The following is a 17,509-nucleotide window of genomic DNA, read 5'->3' as shown; positions in this document are numbered from 1 at the left end:
CTGCACTTTTTTCAAAAACTTGATCACTATGAGCAATATTAGGATAAACAGATTGTTTTGTAAATATTTCTTGCATGGCAGCAGCCTTGGCACTTTTTGATAAACCAACAGCAGCAGAGAAAAATCCATACAAATTCAAACTCTTTGGTTCCTCTGCTTGGATCGTCATTCCATTCCGAATAGAATTTGTAATCGAGAAGGCTTTGGAAAGTAAAACAGATGAAGATGGAAATAAAGATAGTGATTGATCTGATGATGGCATTTTTTATTTAATAATTAAATTGTAATACAACAATATTGCCCGAATGAATCATTAAATATTAAAGATATTAAACTTTTAAAAGAATATTATTAATTAAATCAATCTTTTTTCTTTACTGATTAAGAGTTTCATTTTCGGTTTAGATTAAATTTCCCGCCAATATAAATTTGTTTTAAACCAAAAAATATTAATTTTAACGTTAAAAAAAATGTCGACAAGTAAACAAGCTGTTGCTTCTTCATCACGAGAGGATTCATATAAATCACCGATTGGAATAGAAAAGAAGAGGAAAAAAGATCAAGAAACAACACAATCGACGGTGGAACCATCAAGGGATAGAACAGAGAGAAAAAAGAAGAGAAGGAAAGTGAAGGATAAAAGGAAAGCTGGAGAAAAATTCTGTGTAGGCATACCAGAAGATTTGGAGGATGCTAAAAGACTAATTTCTCTCAATGAAATAATATTTGATCATGTACAAAATAATTACTGTAAAGCCCCAATTGTTGAGGAAACTGGTAAGTTTCATTTTGGCAGTTTATGTTAATGCAAATTATAGTTTCGGAAATTAGAGAAGAATATATGAAGTTTCTTTCAACACTGATAGAGAAATATTCTCAAGAAGTTATTCTACCAAATTTTCAAAATGAAATGAATAGAATGAAAGAAAAAACATATACAACATTAATTTCACAACTTGAAAAGGAATCCATGTTTTGGAAGAACATTTCTGTAAATCTTGAAAATGATCAACATATGCTTAATAATCTTTCTAAACTTCAAACTGATGAACTCAATACTGAAATAGATATTAAGCCTGTAGTAGAAGTTGCATCAGATTTGACTAAATCACTAGATGAATCGATACAGAGAGCCACAGTAGGTGTACTCCAATTTGGAATGCTAGGTGAACAACTAAAACAGCTAAACAGAGATTCGAACAACCTTCAAGAAAAAGTTTTCAATCAAATCCGAGAACACAAGAAATCAGTCAACCCAACTAACACTATTCTTGAACGTGTTTTGCAGGTTACATCGAACAAATCTGACAAAAAAGAAACTAATTTATTCAATCCTGAAACAATTATTGGAGAAAAGGATTACTAGGTGTAAATTTAATAAATAATTTAATATTTAAATAATTGAAAAAAATGCAAACAACTAGTATTGAACCATTTATTGGGAAACTAATCGGAAATCATGTCATTGTAGAAAATGCATCATTGTATGACCTTGGAATTTTCGGAAAGGGAGAATTATCAAGATCCAAACCTTTATTTAAAACTTGGTATGATTCCATTATTGCATCAACTTCATCAGAAATATTTACGGGAAATGAAGATTTTTCATGTCAAGCAGAACCAAAGGAACATACTGTTTTATCACTTCAAGAAGCTTTTTATTTATATTATGCCATTGGATGTATTAGGATAAGTGTTAAAGGAGAAATTAAAACAATTCAGGATTGTTTCAAAATATTTTGTGAAATTGAGGGAGGTGAATTCTTTGTTTCTAGATATGCAATTTATCATTATTTTAGAAGTAGAGGATGGATAACAAGATCTGGATCAAAATATGGTTGTGATTTTGTTTTATACAAAGAAAATCCAGAATATGAGCACGCTCAGTATGGTGTCAGCATTATTTCAGCAAATAATTTACAATCAATGTCATGGAAAGAACTACAACATCATTGTAGAATTTCGGTTAATGTTAAAAAGGATTTAATTATTTGTCAATACAAAATAATTGGGGATCTAGATATTTCAAAGAATGTTACAGATATTTTGAAATGTAATATTACACTTTCCACCATGAAGGTGACAAGATTTGTACCTGAAAAGGACAGAGAAGCTGAAGACTAATTTTGATTTTGAGAGTTTGACTTGGCACTTTCAATTTTAGAAATCAAACTACGTGGGGAAAAGGAGGAATTTCTCTTTCTAGTTTGTCTTTCTTCAGCCACTATCTTATTGGTTTCCTCATCAAAATATATCACGGTATCTGTAGATGGCAAAGGTAAACTGTTCACTCTGATTCTTACTTCCCTTTCAGTAGTATTGGATGTTTCCAGGTTTTTCTTTTCAATCCTTTCAAGCTCTTTCTGCAATCCAGCTGCCCTCTCTTTTTCCCTCTGAACCAATACAAGTTTCTTTTGAAGTTTCTGCTCCAATTCATCCATATTTACACCTTCTTTTTTACATACTAATTCTTGTAATTGGTCAATTCTGTTCATTATATCATGCTTATCAACAACTGTTTGATTTTCAATTGCGTTAATGAAGATAGTGTTAATTTCTCCATATATTTTGTTATCCAGGAATGAGGTCTCATTCTTTGATTTGGCTGAATCACATACTGAAATACCATTATGATCATGGAAATTCTTGTTACGGATCATATCTAACAGTGAAGAATAACTTGGAGTTAGACCGTCTGGAATAATGTATTCTTGGCTGAGACCTGTTATTTCAAGTAAAAAGTTTAGTAATAAAACCAATCTTGAATCTTTTACAAACTGCTTTTGAATTGAGGCCTCAATTTCTGATTTTTCAATTTTAGGGTTATCAACACCCATTTCATACCTTAACAAGTCGTTTTCAAACATGTAATTCGAGAATTTGTAAACAACACATCCTCCCTTGGCTCTTTCATTAAAATATTTTGCCACGTTTGCATTTCTCACAGATTCCTTTGCGATAGACTGTATTGTACTCTTGTAGTTATTGAACGCTTTTTCGAGTTCCTCTTGGTAAATGGTTACAATTGAATGCTCAAGAGTTACATGAGGAGAGCAAATACTATGTAAGGAACCAGAATATTTGATCAATTTCCTTATCTTTTGTTGGTTATATTCACACAATTCTTGGAGTCTGGTTCTTCTCTCTTTCAAAAATTCAATAATCATTTCATTATTTTCCTTGTGTTTTGTCAAGTCCTGAGAAAATATTGTACAATTGGTTTCTATTGATTTAGCCATTTCTTCATATGCATGATTACTTGCCATCGAACGAAGTTGTCTATTGGGAGCCGTTTTTCTTAGAGTTTCTAATTGGGATCTAATCTTTTCACATTCGTTTTGGGCACTAATCTTATTCTCTTCCAGTACCTTGATATTTTTCTCATGTTGGTACAATCTAACTCCCAGAATGCTGAGTCTCTTGGAGAGATTATTCATTGACTCTTCTTCAGACTTCATCTTTTCAGAAAGTGAATTGGCCTCGTTTTCTTTTTCTATGATTACTCTTTCCAAAGATAAAATTTCATCTTCAATGGTTGATGACATGTTCTTAAGTCTAGGTACATCGCTTTTGAGAATTCTATGTGTCTTTTCAATTAATTCTGATAACAATGTTCCACCAACTGATTCGACAAACTTTGTATCTGCCAGTTTAACAGCTTGTTGTTGTTTCTTCAGCTTTGTGATACTATTGAGTAGATCTTGATTTGATTGGGAAACATAATCAATTTGACTTTGAATTGCAGCTTTTTGTTTTTCGTGATACTCCCTCTTCATTTCAATCTTTTCCCTCCATTCAGTAATTTCATTGTTGATTCTATCTATTTCAGCATCAATTACACCAATATCAGTTTCATAATCTTCAACATCAGCTTCCAAAAATTCGATAATTTCATCAGGTGTTAACTGCACTGCTTCCTTTCCTAGACTAATTTGCTGAACTTTTTCATTGTACTTGTCTTCAAAATTCTTCTCAAACTTATTCTTAATATTTCTAGTAAAAGCATTAAGAACTCTTTCTTTGCATGCCTTAATAGATTGGTAGTGTGTTTTTCTTGCAATGCTACTATCTCTCTTTTTCTTCTCTACCACTGGAGATACGTATTTAAAGATTGATTCCTTCAATTCCTTGATTTCCTCCTCAGGAGTGATTCTTGTAAATTCCTCGAACTTATAGATAAAATCCCCCTTCAGAGATTGAATATTATCCTCTACAATATTTGTCATCCATGCTCTTGTTTTTTGATGGGCAATATCTGTAATTTCATCAGTTGAAATGATATTCTCCTCAATATTACTTTCAAATGCAATCTTATTAATCATTTGTTTGGCTTAAAGAATTAAATTTTCAAGTATTGCAAAGATTTCTTACCTTTCAAATAGACTAATCGGTTCAGTAATCTCATTTTTCGCTGACTCCTCTCATAATAAACCTTTTCCAAATCACCAAACATTTTCTTCACAAAGTCAACATGATCCTGTTCTTGGTTGGAAACAGCTTTGAACCGTTCTTCCGAAAGCTTCTCAGATTCTTCCCTCAATAGCCTAATATCCTTGTCAACGTAGATTTCCAATTTTTCCTTAATCTTTTTCTTTTGACGAAGGTGAGATCTTCGTAATAAATCCTGGGCCATTTCTCTCTTCTTTTCTGGACTATCATATTCCTCCTCATCACTTGATGCTGTTGTTGTTGGCGAAAAAGGTTCTTGTTGTTTTTTAAGCTTTATATTGTAGAAGGATTTTAATGAGATCGGAGAGGATGATGGGTTTTTCTTGTTGATATTCACAGAGTTTGGAGATAAACCACCCCTCTGCTTATTGTTATAAGAGAGGAAAGGAGAACCCCTAAACGGTGAAGTCATTTTTTAAGGTGAGAAAAAGAATATGCAGCGCTTTTCATAACGGTTATAAAAATAGTTTTGTATATACAATAAGGGAAATTAATCAACCCAAATAATTAATTAAGCTTAATCTTATCCTTCAATTCTTCCAATGAGGTATATTGCTTCTTTTCCAAAATAACCTTACGAGCGTGACCCAATTTATCTGGAAGATTCCACAACAAGATACCAACAACCTTCTTGTCTCTGACATAGTAAACAGCACCACTACCAAAGTTTGAGGCAACAACTGGAGAAGCAGAAGTAGTCCATGAGCTACCATTTTGCTTGATAACAACATCATTCCAAACAGCATAAGTGTCGAGAGATGAGTTAACTTCACCAACAGCTTGGAAGTGGACATTACCAACATCACTCCAGAACATACTAATGTAGTGGAATGGCTTCTTGGCACTAGTAGACATGTTAGTACCAGCATGTCTACCAGTTGCTTCAGCATGTTCGTGGTGTTCAGATCTTCTTCTACCCAAAACAACATCATAGTAGCTCAATACATCACCAGCAACAAAGACGTTTTGAACAGCTTCCAATTGAGAGTTGGTAACAATACCACTGTTTTGTGGATCAATTTCCAAACCAGCTTCTTCGGCAACATAGGTATTTGGATAGATACCAGTAGTAGTTACAACAAAGTCAGCTTCCAATTTTTCACCATTATCCAAAGAAACAATGACTCTATCAGATCCCTTACTTGGTTCAACACTGACAACATTGGTATTTGGCTTCAAATTGACACCAGCAGAGATGAGTGTTTGTCTAACACGTTCACTGAGGTATCTTGGAAGCCAACGAGCCAAAACATCAGGTTCAAGATAAACTTGGGTGACCTTTGAACCCTTCTTCTTGTTAACCTTGTTAGCAACAGCATAACTCAATTCAGTACCCAAGAAACTACCACCGACTAGATGATTGTTATCATTTAAATAAATCCTTACTAATTAACTTACCGATGAGAATCTACATGGTTTCCAAAAATTTCAACAAAAAAAATGAAACAACAACTTACATGAGCATTATCCTTATTGGCTACTTCAGCCAACTTCTTATAGTCAGAAATGGTTCTGAAAGTGGTTACCTTGTCTGGGAATTGGTCACTACCTGGCAATTCTCTAATGAAAATTAATTATTGAAATTTAGGAAATAATTACATACCTTGGAGTACCTCCTGTAGCAATGAGACACTTTTCATAAGTATAATGCTTTCCGTTAGAGGCCAAAATAGTTTGGTTATGAGTATCCAATTGAACTACTTTAGTCTTGGTAAGGAGGGTAATATTTTCGTCCTTCTCATAAGCAGAAACAGGTTCATATTCAACTGAGGTTTCTTGACCGAGCCAATTAACAAACTTTAATTCCTCACTCTTTGGTGAATCCCAGAGTTCCTTTGAGAGAGGTGGACGTTCATAAGGAGCATATTCCTCAACTGTAACAATAAGAACGTTGGCTGATGGGTCGTTCTTTCTGATAGCCTTCAAAGCTTTTAATTGTTAATAAATCTATTGTAATTTAAAACTAAACTTACCAGCATATGATGCTGTTCCACCACCAATTAATACATATTCTATTATTATTATTATTATAGAAAATTCAATTAAATTTCAAAATTTATAAGTTCCTTGGTTATCCCTAACCTTGTTTATGTTGTTTCTCTACATACTGTATTTACTAACTTCTGGCTTCTTTGCTGAAGCAACAGTAACGTCCTCATGATGATTGGTTTTGTCCTTTTTAATTTCTTCCTTCACAGCCTTTTGTTGCAAATATTCCTTCAAGTTTTCATCACCATTTTGACGATCACTTCTAATCCACCAATCGATAACCATAGGCGTTAAAACCAATGGCACGAATCCGGCAAGGAAGAAGAGAGGCATGAATGAAGTCTTTCTCTTGTTTTGTAAATATTCTGGTCTGGTACCATATTCGTTGAAATATTTCTCTCTTTCACCACTTGACTTGAATCTCTTTGTCACTTTTTCGAAATTCTTACCAGCATTGTTTTCTTTGAAAAACAAGCTTGATCTTTGGAAGAGCGAGCGAGCGGAAGATGAGGCTCTTGAGAACATTTTTTTTTTAATTTACAAACATTTATTCCTGCAATGACAAGTTTTCAATTCTCCTCGCAACTGACAAGTGTTTTGATCAATGCTCTGCATTATTTACCCTTGAAAGTATTTAAATATGTAATTAATATTTTCTTCTCATCCTTCATCATCACGGATTGTTAATAATTTAAAAAATTATTGTTTGGCAAGAAAATTATCGCAAAAGCAAGCCATCATTCGGTAAAAAATAAAAAATGCAAAGCTTTAAGAGACTCGTCAGCGGAAACAAATCTCTCCTCTCCAAAAATTTACTTACCTCCCAACAAAAAGTAAATATTATTATTTAAATCTCTTGTTATATTAAATTATTTAATTTTGGATATTAACTAGTTTTATTCCACTGCTACAACCTCTGTTAGACATGTTAAACCAACAGTGACTATCTTTGGTGGTAATGGTTTCCTTGGACAAGAAGTCGTGAAGCGTATCGCTCCACAATGCGATAGAGTTATTGTTGCTTGTAGAGGAAATAATGAATTTGAACCAGTAGCTAAGAGAATTGGTGGTATGTAACAAATCTCTTATGGCTTGAAAATGTTTAACACAAACAACCTTGATAATTTTGATAATGATAATTTAATGTTAATTGGAACTATTTAGATAACATTACTGTTGTTTATTCTGACGTCACTGATAAGGACTCTGTTGATAGAGCTATTTACGGAAGTGATGTTGTTATCAATCTTACAGGAATCCTTTATGAAAGTGATAACACTTTTGTTGAAATTTATATTGATGGACCAAGCAATATTTCTCATAGTGCACACACAAATGGTGCTGACCAAATGATTAATGTTACTTTCCTTAACTCGGAACTTGATTCACCTTCATGGTGGTCTGATACCAATTTCAGATCTGAGGATATTGTCTATGGTAATTTCCCAAATTCAACCAATGTAAAGCCAAGTATTATGTTCGATAGAAAGGGTAACTACTCATCAGGTGCTTATATTAACAGAATCAGAAGAACTCCATTGAAATTCTTCCCAGTTATACCAACACCATTCTCAGGTGCTAAACTTCAACCAGTTTTTGTTGAAGATGTTGTTGAAGCTCTCGAAAAGACAATTTTCTCCAAGGTTGAAGAAACTAAAGGAAAGAATTTGTATTTGGCAGGTCCAGAAGTAATGACCTTTGGTCAAATTATTTCAAAGACTTTCAGTAGACCAGCTATACCAACTCCATATCCAGTCTTTGATTTTATTCTTGGATGTACGCAAATGTTACCAAATCCAACTGTCACTCGTGACCAATTCAATATTTTGAGACAACATGGTGGTGATTTGACACTTCAAGGAGTTTTGGATAGACTTGGTGAACCATCCTATAAGAAGACAGTTATGACTTTTGAAGATTTGGATATCAAACCAAAATCACTTACTTCTCAATTCTAAATTTTTAATAAGACTCAAAAAGATTTATTTATTACAATTCCTCATTTGAGTACTTGTAAATTGTATGACAAATTATACAACTCGCAATAACAATCAAGGGAGTTTGACGTTTATTGTTTTTAAAACCAAAATGGCGCCTTTTTTACGTACAGAAATTCTTAAAATAAAAAATGCTAATCGATGATTTGAGAGGACGAGCAATTAATTTGAGAAACTTTGCAGCACACAAAAAACAAGTGTTGTGTTCGAGGATTGGTAGAAAATCTGGTCAAATATTTGCAACCGGAAGTGAAGATGCTATAGTAAAAGTATGGCATGCTGCCAATGATGAGCCCTTAATGTCTCTGATTGGTCATAAAAGTCCAATTACTTGTCTCGCTTTTAATAATACAGAAGATTTACTTATTGCTGCTGCTGAATCCGGTTCAATCAGATCATGGGATTTAAATTCTGGACAACAATTAAATCACTCCAGTGCAATTTATGTAAATGGACATCGTGCAAGTGTTACTTGTATTGACTACCATCCTTTTGCTAATTATTTCGCAACAGGTTCTCTTGATACAAATTTAAAAGTTTGGGATGTTAAGGAGAGGAAAGCTGTTCAAACATACAAAGGTCAAGTAGAAAAGGAGGCTGTTACCGTAGTAAAATTCACTCCTGATGGAAAATGGATTGTAACAGGTTGTGAGGATGGTTTTCTCAGAGTTTATGATGTTATTGCTGGAAAATTATTCTACCAAACACAAGCTCACAGAAATGCTTTGACTTGTATGGACTTTCACCCATCTGATTTCTTGGTTGCTACAGGCAGTTTAGATAGAACTGTTTCAGTTTTCAATATTGATGGAGGAGTTGATATGGTTTCTCGTTCTGATATTTTCCCTTCTGCAATCAAGTCTGTGCAATTTAGTCCAAATGAGGGATCTGTTATCTTATCAATTTGCAATGAAGGACTGAAAGTTCACAGTTGGAAGAGTGAGAATATGCGTTGTATTGACAATGTAGATGCTAGATGGAGTGATGTTGGAGATGTATATTTACATCAAGGATTGAATCAAGTATTTACTGTTGCAAATAATCCTAATATCAATGGATATGTTGGTGTTTGGGTTATTCCAGTCGATTCTGTAAAGCCTTGGTATACTGGTAGTGGAGATGATAATAAGAAGGTAATTCTTTCACCTCAGATTACTCAGGAGAGTTTCAATGAAAACCTCAATAGTTCAACTGAGGATGTACTGAATGAAATTAGAAATAGAAAGCCTGTTAGTATATCTACAACTACAACAAATAATGGAGAAGTATTTACGGTAACAAAAGTATCAGGCGAAGGAAGGAGAACTCCTCAATTAGGAGGACAAACACCTGAGGTTGCAATTGTCTCTGCAAAGAGAAAGGAGCCAGCAAATTTAGATATTGATAACTTCCTTCCAGTAAGTATCTTTGTATTTGAGTTTCAATAACATTTCATTAGAAAGGAGAAGTAATTACAGAGATTAGTGACGAGGATATCATTAATGGCATTATGAAGTCGCATCAAAAGATGGCTGTTGCAATGACAAATAGATTAAATAATCTCAAGATTGTGAGAAGAACGTGGATTGATCAAGGTGATCCAAAGGAAGCCATTAAAGCTATGGCCAAGATGAAAGATCTTCCATTAGCTTCAGATATGTTAAACGAGTTACTTCGTCCAGAAGCCAAGAAGAATATATCTCTTGATATGTGTGTATATTTACTTCCAATAATTATCGAGCTCGTTCAGGAAAATTATGAAGAACATATTTCGACAGCACTGAAAATAACTCATTTACTCCACAATTGTTTTGCTCAATTAATTGAAGATAATCTTCAACTTGCAAACAGTAATGCTCAAATTGATATTAATTTGGAGGCAAGAATTTCTAAATGCCAATCCTGTAAGAAATACTTTGGAGAAGTTAAGAGGATAATTATTGGAAGATCAGCTGACTTTTCTCAATTAACAGATTTGGCATTACTATCAAGGAGAGTTGTCAAATCAATTAAATAAATATATTATGTATTATTCTTGCCACAATTTAAATTTAAACAATGTTTCCGTTTTCTTTTCATGATAATTAGAAATATTTTGATTGAGAATCATCAATGGTCCAGTTTTTTGATTATCATCTCCGTATGAAACCAGTTTAGTATTAGAAACTTTAAAATATTCGCTGGCATTGGAAAGTTGTGGATTTTGGTTGGCAAGTATTGAGTCAACAACATCAAGGGATGGGGTTTTTAGAAAAGTATTTGATGAATCATTGATGTGACTAAATGACGTAACAGACGAAGTCTTTTGTCCATCAATAAATCTAGAAATATCCATTTTTTTCATATGTGATTTTAAAAGATTATAATAACTTTTGATTTTATCAAATTATTTATTTCAACAAACTAATTTTTCTAGATTCTTATGAATTCGAGTATTACATATTATTCAATCTTAATCTTTGATGCTTCATTCTTCAATCATGATATCGGAAGCAATTTTCTTTTTCCAAGCAATTAATGGTTTAAAAACCATCAAATAAATTCCTAATAATAATTTAGAGGAATTCCCAGTGTACTCTACACATTGGACAAGTTTGTGCATCTGTTGTTTTAGTTTCCAACCATTTAGCAATACAAGTCAAATGGAAAGCATGTTTACATTTTCCCCATACAACAGGACAATCATCTCCCGGTTGCTGAAATTTAGAAGCTCCGTCTGGTGATAAACCATCAAGTGGCCAATGGCAAATACCACAAACCTCATCCGGACTCTTCCATGTCCAACTAGCAACCAATAGCGATCTCTTAATTTTAATTTTCATATTTTTTTTAAAATTTAAAACATTTGAAAAAGGCGCGAAAGCTTCATCAAATGTAATATCGATATTAAATTCAATCTCAATCATTATTAGGATCAAGCTCATGAAATAATAATTATTAATCAAAATTCTTTAATAATAATCAGATCTAAGGTTTTTAAACTTGTGTCCGCTTTGTTTCCATTTCCTTTTCTATTTTTAAAAAAATGCAAAGAACTTACAGCTACTCGGGAAATGTTTACTCTGCTCCCCCAAGCAATATCAACATGGCAACATCATCATCGACAATGTCATCGAGTCCATCTCCTGTTCAATCATCATCAACAACAACACCAACACGAACATCACCAATTTCTTCTTCATCTCCAACACAAAAAGTATCACAAGAAAAGGTAAAATTATTTGAAACTAGAAAGGACAGAGAAAAGTTTGAAAATATGTCTGAATTATATTCATTAATTTATTCTGTAGAGAGATTGGAAAAGGCCTACGTTAAAGATTCTATAAAAGCCGATGAATATACAAAGGCTTGTTCAAAATTAATTGCAAAATTCAAAACGATCACACCAATTGTTTCCGCAGATGTACCTGATATTGAAAAATTCATGAGAGAATATAAATTGGACTGTCCAGCAGCAACTAATAGACTTTTGAAAGTTGGTGTTCCTGCAACAGTTGAACATGGTGGAAAAGACACCAGTGGAGAATCAACAGCTAAACAAATTGCTCAAACTACTCAATACTTTATCACACTCATGGATTCTATCAAATTGGGATTGGTTGCTAAAGATCAATTAGCTCCAATGCTTTTAGATTTAATGGACTCTTTGAACAAATTACAAATTAAAGAATTTGAAGGAAAGTTAAGGATAAAGGATTGGATTGTAACATTTAACCAGATGAAAGCCCACGAAAATCTTGATGATGACCAAGCTAGACAATTATACTATGATGTGGAACAAGCTTACAATCAATTCCACAAAGTTCTCCAATAATATGTTTGTTATTGTTGTTGTTGCTAAATGTGTACTATATATCTAATAAAATAATAATTTATGATTAATTTGATTTAGGTTGTTGTTTTGAAAGTTGAATCTTTTGAATAATAGTCTTAAATGATTCCTCTTCAGCTTCAATTCTCTTTTGAATAGAAATTCTCGTTTCTTGAAGCTTTTTAAGTTCCACATCACAATATTCAATATTATTACGAATATCTCCCTTTAAAACATCTTGTTTTCTGGTGATGAAGGATCTTCCTACAGCCTTGTATGTGATTGTATCGGAAGGAAGTTTATCAAGTTCTACAAAGGTAAGAGTAGCCATTCTCTTTTCTCTTTCCAAAGCTTGGGATTGAGCAATATTTGTTGATCTGTGTTTGTATAATTCGAAGAGTTTTCCTTCAGCTTCGACATACATTTCTTCGTCTTCTGACAAAGTCTTGATTGGTGCTTGGGCAGTAGTCATTTTTTATTTATTTTAATTAATTATTTGATTTTTGTATGATGTTGATGTGATAATTTTCTTCTTGATGGTTGAGCAAAGATTTTCTGTCTTCTTGGTAGGAAAATAAATTAAAGTTTATATGAGTTGGTTCTACAATTAGTTGAGTGTAATATTTTGATTTATACAGTAGTATTGGAAGGTTTGAGAGCTTCAGTACCTGTTTTTGCGTGCCATTTGTTAGTTGCATCGTTTATGGCCAATTCAACCATGATTCTTACAAAACTGTTTTGTGGAATATCTTCATTGAAAGCATTCTTAATGACCTCCTTAACGTTTGGCTTTGAAAGACAATATTTGTTCTCTTTAAATGCCTTTACAATGGCCTCTCTATATTTGTTTTCCTTCTCTGAGTAATCAGATCTGTACTTCATAATTCTAGCATTATTAAATTCAATAGAAACTTCATCCAAAATTTTTAAGAAATCTTCTTCCTTAGCATTATTAATGTACTTAGATGGGTTTTCATTCTTCTTCTTCTTGAGTAAGACATCACTACAGACACCATTTTCAAGAAGGGTATTGGTAATGAACAATTTCAATTCACTTTCCACAGAAGCAACAAATCTGTTTGGTGTAGCACCTCCCACACCTCTTGCATTTGATTTTGGAACATCATGTAAGAGAATTGATAAATCTCTAAAGTTAGAATTAGTCAAGTTATTAATTTCCAATTCTCTCTTTGTCCACATTTGCTTGACTGTCAAACCAGCAAATGATCTAAACTCGTCAATGAATTCTTGATCCACGTCATATTTAAGAACCCAGTAGGCAGCCAATTCATCATCTTCATCTGCGTCTTGAGATACCTTCTTTAATACAGCAACTTCTTCGAGTAATTGTTTGGCCCTATCAGCTTCAATGCCAGTCTTTTCAACAAACTTTTTTCTGATAACTTTCTTTTCTGTTTGGAAGAGGTAAAGTAAATATTCTCTAAAGGCTGCTGTTTTTGGATATTTAAGACAAGTCCAAGGATTCTTATCCAAGTCTTTCAATTTGATAATCTTTTCATTGAATTCTGATTTGAGAACCCATCTACCATCCACAAATACACCATATCGCTGGAGAGCATTGAGCATTTCTTCATCACTCTTTATACGTGTTGAAAGCTCTCTAATCTTTGAGAATGGAAGAATTTTAGCAAGATACAAGGCATAGTAAACTTGTCTTTCTCCCAATTTGATTTTCTTGATTGCTCCCAAAGAACCTTGAGCCATAGCTGATTGATCTTCTTCTCTATATTGAACCAATTGTTTAAGATAGGCAGTTGGTGGTACATTAAATCTAACAGGATCATCTCTTTGTTCAAAGAGTGATTCAATATGTTGTCTAGAGTCTTGAGGTGAATAGAGAGCCAAGTTAATGGATTTTTCATTATTTTCTTGATCCTTCATAAATTGATATGATCTTTCCAATGCCTTTCTATCCGATTGTAATCTAAAGTTCATACCACCTCCTTGAGAAGCATTTGGTACAGCTTCATTCTTTTTATCACCATTTTCCTCTCCTTCTTCTCCCTTCTTTTTTCTTACAACTTTACTCTTTCCAGTTGAATAACCATCATTAATATGTTGGAAACCAGGACGTAATTGTAACATGTTCCACAAAGGAGTAAGATGCAATTGATTTCCTCTAAGAATACCAACAGCATAATTTGCCTTGACAGGAACACTAGTTGATGAAAGGGAAAATGTAGAATATTCTTGACCAGAATCTGTATTATAATGTTCGCTTCTTGTATTCACTTCAAAATCCATTTCCATCTTGTTGTGATTCGGTTTAAATCTAACTTCCTTCAATTGTTGAAAATTATAATTATTATTCTTTGGACGAAGTGGATATTGTAGCAAGTAAAGTTTATCAGACAATTTATGTGATAAATAAACTTCAAATCTCTTTACAACTTCATCACCATCGGAAGATGACGAAGAGGCTTCTCCCATTTCTACATCACCATCCTGTGCTGGATTAAATTTCTTTGCAATTTCTCCAATATCAACACCTTCATCCTCCTGTGTCATCATCATATCAGCTCTCGAATCCGATGATGATGATGTTACATTAGGCATGGAACTATCACCCTCTCCATTATTATTGTTCAACATTTTTTTTCAATTTTATTTTTAATTTTGAAAACGAATTTTTGAAGAAAAATTGATTTTGCACTTGTGAAGAATTATTTATTGGTGAAGAATTTTGTTGGAAAGTGGCTTGAAAGAGGGCAATCAGAGGAGAGGGGACATGTTTTTCTATAGGACAATCAATTATTTTCTTTATTAAACTTGCATGTTTCCAATGCCACCGACCTTTAAATTCAAACAGTCATAAAAAATGTCCATAAGCCAGCACAACACAATTGATGGTTTACTGTCTAACATCAACCACACTACTGCTTCATCTCATGCGTGGTTATGGAATTTTATTTATGTACTTTTAATATTATTTGTGATCTATCATCTCTATGCCTATTACCAACACTTTAAAGAAATTCAACGAGTAAAACACATCCCTGGCTATTCATTCTACTCTTACTTTACCCTCCGATTATTCAATCCAGAGCAGGACTTTTTATTTTCACCTCGTTTACAAGCTAGGAATGCTAAAAAGTTTGGAAAGGAAAATATTTGGAGAATTACTATTGGAACTAATACTGTTTGTTTTGCAGTGTAAGTGTTTTTGATTGTGGAATGAGTCAAGGAGGAAAATAATTTCATATATTTTACAATTTTGCACAAAATTTGATAATTTTCGTTTGAGAATAGTCATCCTGATAATTATAAAGAGATTTTGGTTACAAAAGATAAATATTTCCGTAAACATCCATTGTTTAATAATATGAATATTCCTCATCATGTAAAGAATTTATTTACTGATTATGGAGATGGATGGAAGAGACATCGTCAATTGACCAAGCCAAGTTTCTCTGATGAAGTTCTGTCACTTGTATTGAGAGATCATATTTCATATATTGCCAAGAGATTGGTTGAGAAGATGTGGGAGAATAGGGATAAAAGTGATACTATCATTATTAATAATTGGATTAATAGAGTCGCCATTGTAAGTTTTCAAGTTTACAATGAAAAACAGAGTTGACCATTATTTAAAAATATTCGAAATGATAATAGGATGTTATTGGAAGAGCTGGATTTGGAATGGCAGATTTGGATGCAATTGGAAATGAAAATGAAAGAATGCCACTCATTACAAAAACAATCTTTCAAGTACTATCTGCTGGATTATTATTCAAGAGGAAACACATTGAGGCATTCACTAAAATCTTCTTCCCAGAAAAGTACAAGATGGTTTTCAAGGAATGGCCAAATATCTTGTTTAACATTGTTGAGAAAAGAGAAAATGAAATTAAATTGGAAAGTGAAAGCGGTGAAATTTTCAAGAGCAATTTGATTTCACAAATGTTACTTTCAAAGAGAGAGGATGATAGACAAACTGATGACACTTATACGAAATATGGATTCACAAAGGATGAAATTGTTGGTAAGTTATTGAGGAAATTGTCAATTTTCTAATGGAATTATTTAGCCAATTCTCATGCCTTTTTGCTAGCAGGTTGGGATACGTCACAAAATGTACAAATTTGGATGTTTTATCTTTTATCAAAGGATAAAGAAAGACAAGAAAAACTCAGAAATGAATTTAGAGAACAAGTTGGAGAATCAGGAATTGATTTTTCACTTTATATGGATATGGACAAGTTGACATATGCCAGAAATGTTGTCTCTGAAACTTTGAGATTGAAAGGACCTGCTCCAACCAATAGCAGATTTTCCATGCAAAAAGTTGAAATTGCTGGTAAAATGGTTCCAAAAGGAGTCACTATAGAAATGAAGTTTTGCATTTCACAAACTGATCCAGATTATTGGGGAAATGATTCAATGGAATTTGTTCCTGAACGTTTTGACAGACCAGAGGTTATTGACATGTTAAAGGAAAACAAATTTATCTTTTGTCCATTCTCTGCTGGTAAGAGACAATGCATTGGAAAGAGATTTGCAGAAATTGAAATATTAAGCATCTTACATCAAGTAATCACTAGTTTTGAATTGGAATGTGCAACTGAGGGAGAAATTGGAGAAGTAGCCGATGTGACAATGAAACCAAGCAGGGATATTTATTTGAAATTAAAGAAACTCAATTAGCTCAATTTAAATTTACAAATCTCACTAAATTTTATCTGGAAGTGGAACTGAAATATCAAAATTCACTTCGTCTTCAGAAGGAACTGGTTGAATTTCACTTTCGACACAAGGTGGAGGAGTGGAAGATGGAGTTGGTTCTACTTGAGGAATCTTATCTGAAACAGCATCTCGTGGTTCAATATATTTAGGAAGGGGAACTCTAGGCATGGAAACTCTGACATCTTCTTCATCAACCACTGAAATTTCAGAAATTGCTTCATCTCCGACCATGGATTGTCCTTCAAATTTAATGAGATCCTCTGAGGAAATTGTTTGATGTTTTGGTGGTTCTTCTTTAACTTTTGGAAATTGAGGTAAATTTGATAAAATTGGTAAAGGTTCAACTTCATATTCAGGTTGTTCAAAATTACTTTTGACATTTGGTTTGAGTTTTACGTTTTTTGGTGCACTAGCTTGACGTTCCCTATCATAATTTTCCAATCTCATTTTCTGAATTTTAACATGTCCAACAGCTCCCAACACAATAAAAAGTAATAAAATTCCACATGGAATACCAATTGCCAATCCAAAAATCAATCCATAATCTAATTTCTTTTCCATTGTGAAAGAGATTGAAAAT

General features: G+C 33.1%; 9 protein-coding genes across 9 annotated transcripts; 5 read left to right on the top strand and 4 right to left on the bottom strand.

Moving 5' to 3' along the window:
* Window positions 1-470: 470 nt before the first annotated feature.
* NAEGRDRAFT_72179 (uncharacterized protein) lies at window positions 471-1,366 on the top strand (the record flags this gene model as incomplete). Its single annotated transcript, XM_002672786.1, has 2 exons — window positions 471-777; window positions 819-1,366. The coding sequence occupies 2 exons, from the start codon at window positions 471-473 to the stop codon at window positions 1,364-1,366; spliced, it is 855 nt and encodes a 284-aa protein (XP_002672832.1).
* A 754-nt stretch (window positions 1,367-2,120) lies between these two features.
* On the bottom strand, window positions 2,121-4,861 carry NAEGRDRAFT_72178 (uncharacterized protein; the record flags this gene model as incomplete). Its single annotated transcript, XM_002672722.1, has 2 exons — window positions 2,121-4,330; window positions 4,372-4,861. 2 exons carry the CDS (start codon window positions 4,859-4,861, stop codon window positions 2,121-2,123), a joined length of 2,700 nt encoding a protein of 899 aa, XP_002672768.1.
* Window positions 4,862-4,906: 45 nt separating this feature from the next.
* NAEGRDRAFT_81133 lies at window positions 4,907-6,963 on the bottom strand (the record flags this gene model as incomplete). Its single annotated transcript, XM_002672721.1, has 6 exons — window positions 4,907-5,801; window positions 5,848-5,857; window positions 5,907-6,009; window positions 6,053-6,377; window positions 6,423-6,461; window positions 6,558-6,963. The coding sequence occupies 6 exons, from the start codon at window positions 6,961-6,963 to the stop codon at window positions 4,957-4,959; spliced, it is 1,728 nt and encodes a 575-aa protein (XP_002672767.1). The 3' UTR covers window positions 4,907-4,956.
* Window positions 6,964-7,196: 233 nt separating this feature from the next.
* On the top strand, window positions 7,197-8,396 carry NAEGRDRAFT_72176 (uncharacterized protein; the record flags this gene model as incomplete). The annotated part of the gene is made up of 3 exons (XM_002672785.1): window positions 7,197-7,271; window positions 7,333-7,507; window positions 7,603-8,396. 3 exons carry the CDS (start codon window positions 7,197-7,199, stop codon window positions 8,394-8,396), a joined length of 1,044 nt encoding a protein of 347 aa, XP_002672831.1.
* A 170-nt stretch (window positions 8,397-8,566) lies between these two features.
* NAEGRDRAFT_72175 (uncharacterized protein) lies at window positions 8,567-10,431 on the top strand (the record flags this gene model as incomplete). Its single annotated transcript, XM_002672784.1, has 2 exons — window positions 8,567-9,832; window positions 9,874-10,431. 2 exons carry the CDS (start codon window positions 8,567-8,569, stop codon window positions 10,429-10,431), a joined length of 1,824 nt encoding a protein of 607 aa, XP_002672830.1.
* Window positions 10,432-11,439: 1,008 nt separating this feature from the next.
* On the top strand, window positions 11,440-12,228 carry NAEGRDRAFT_72174 (uncharacterized protein; the record flags this gene model as incomplete). Its single annotated transcript, XM_002672783.1, has 1 exon — window positions 11,440-12,228. One exon carries the CDS (start codon window positions 11,440-11,442, stop codon window positions 12,226-12,228), a length of 789 nt encoding a protein of 262 aa, XP_002672829.1.
* A 64-nt stretch (window positions 12,229-12,292) lies between these two features.
* NAEGRDRAFT_72173 (uncharacterized protein) lies at window positions 12,293-12,697 on the bottom strand (the record flags this gene model as incomplete). Its single annotated transcript, XM_002672720.1, has 1 exon — window positions 12,293-12,697. One exon carries the CDS (start codon window positions 12,695-12,697, stop codon window positions 12,293-12,295), a length of 405 nt encoding a protein of 134 aa, XP_002672766.1.
* A 158-nt stretch (window positions 12,698-12,855) lies between these two features.
* Window positions 12,856-14,838, bottom strand: NAEGRDRAFT_52042 (uncharacterized protein; the record flags this gene model as incomplete). The annotated part of the gene is made up of 1 exon (XM_002672719.1): window positions 12,856-14,838. One exon carries the CDS (start codon window positions 14,836-14,838, stop codon window positions 12,856-12,858), a length of 1,983 nt encoding a protein of 660 aa, XP_002672765.1.
* Window positions 14,839-15,064: 226 nt separating this feature from the next.
* NAEGRDRAFT_81132 (cytochrome P450-like protein) lies at window positions 15,065-16,895 on the top strand (the record flags this gene model as incomplete). The annotated part of the gene is made up of 4 exons (XM_002672782.1): window positions 15,065-15,399; window positions 15,496-15,790; window positions 15,859-16,228; window positions 16,274-16,895. The coding sequence occupies 4 exons, from the start codon at window positions 15,065-15,067 to the stop codon at window positions 16,888-16,890; spliced, it is 1,617 nt and encodes a 538-aa protein (XP_002672828.1). The 3' UTR covers window positions 16,891-16,895.
* Window positions 16,896-17,509: the final 614 nt, after the last annotated feature.

This window comes from Naegleria gruberi (genome assembly GCF_000004985.1).
Source record: "Naegleria gruberi genomic scaffold NAEGRscaffold_51, whole genome shotgun sequence".
NCBI classification, from domain to species: Eukaryota; Heterolobosea; class Eutetramitea; order Acrasida; family Naegleriidae; genus Naegleria; species Naegleria gruberi.
This window is presented reverse-complemented; position numbering and strand designations above follow the sequence as displayed.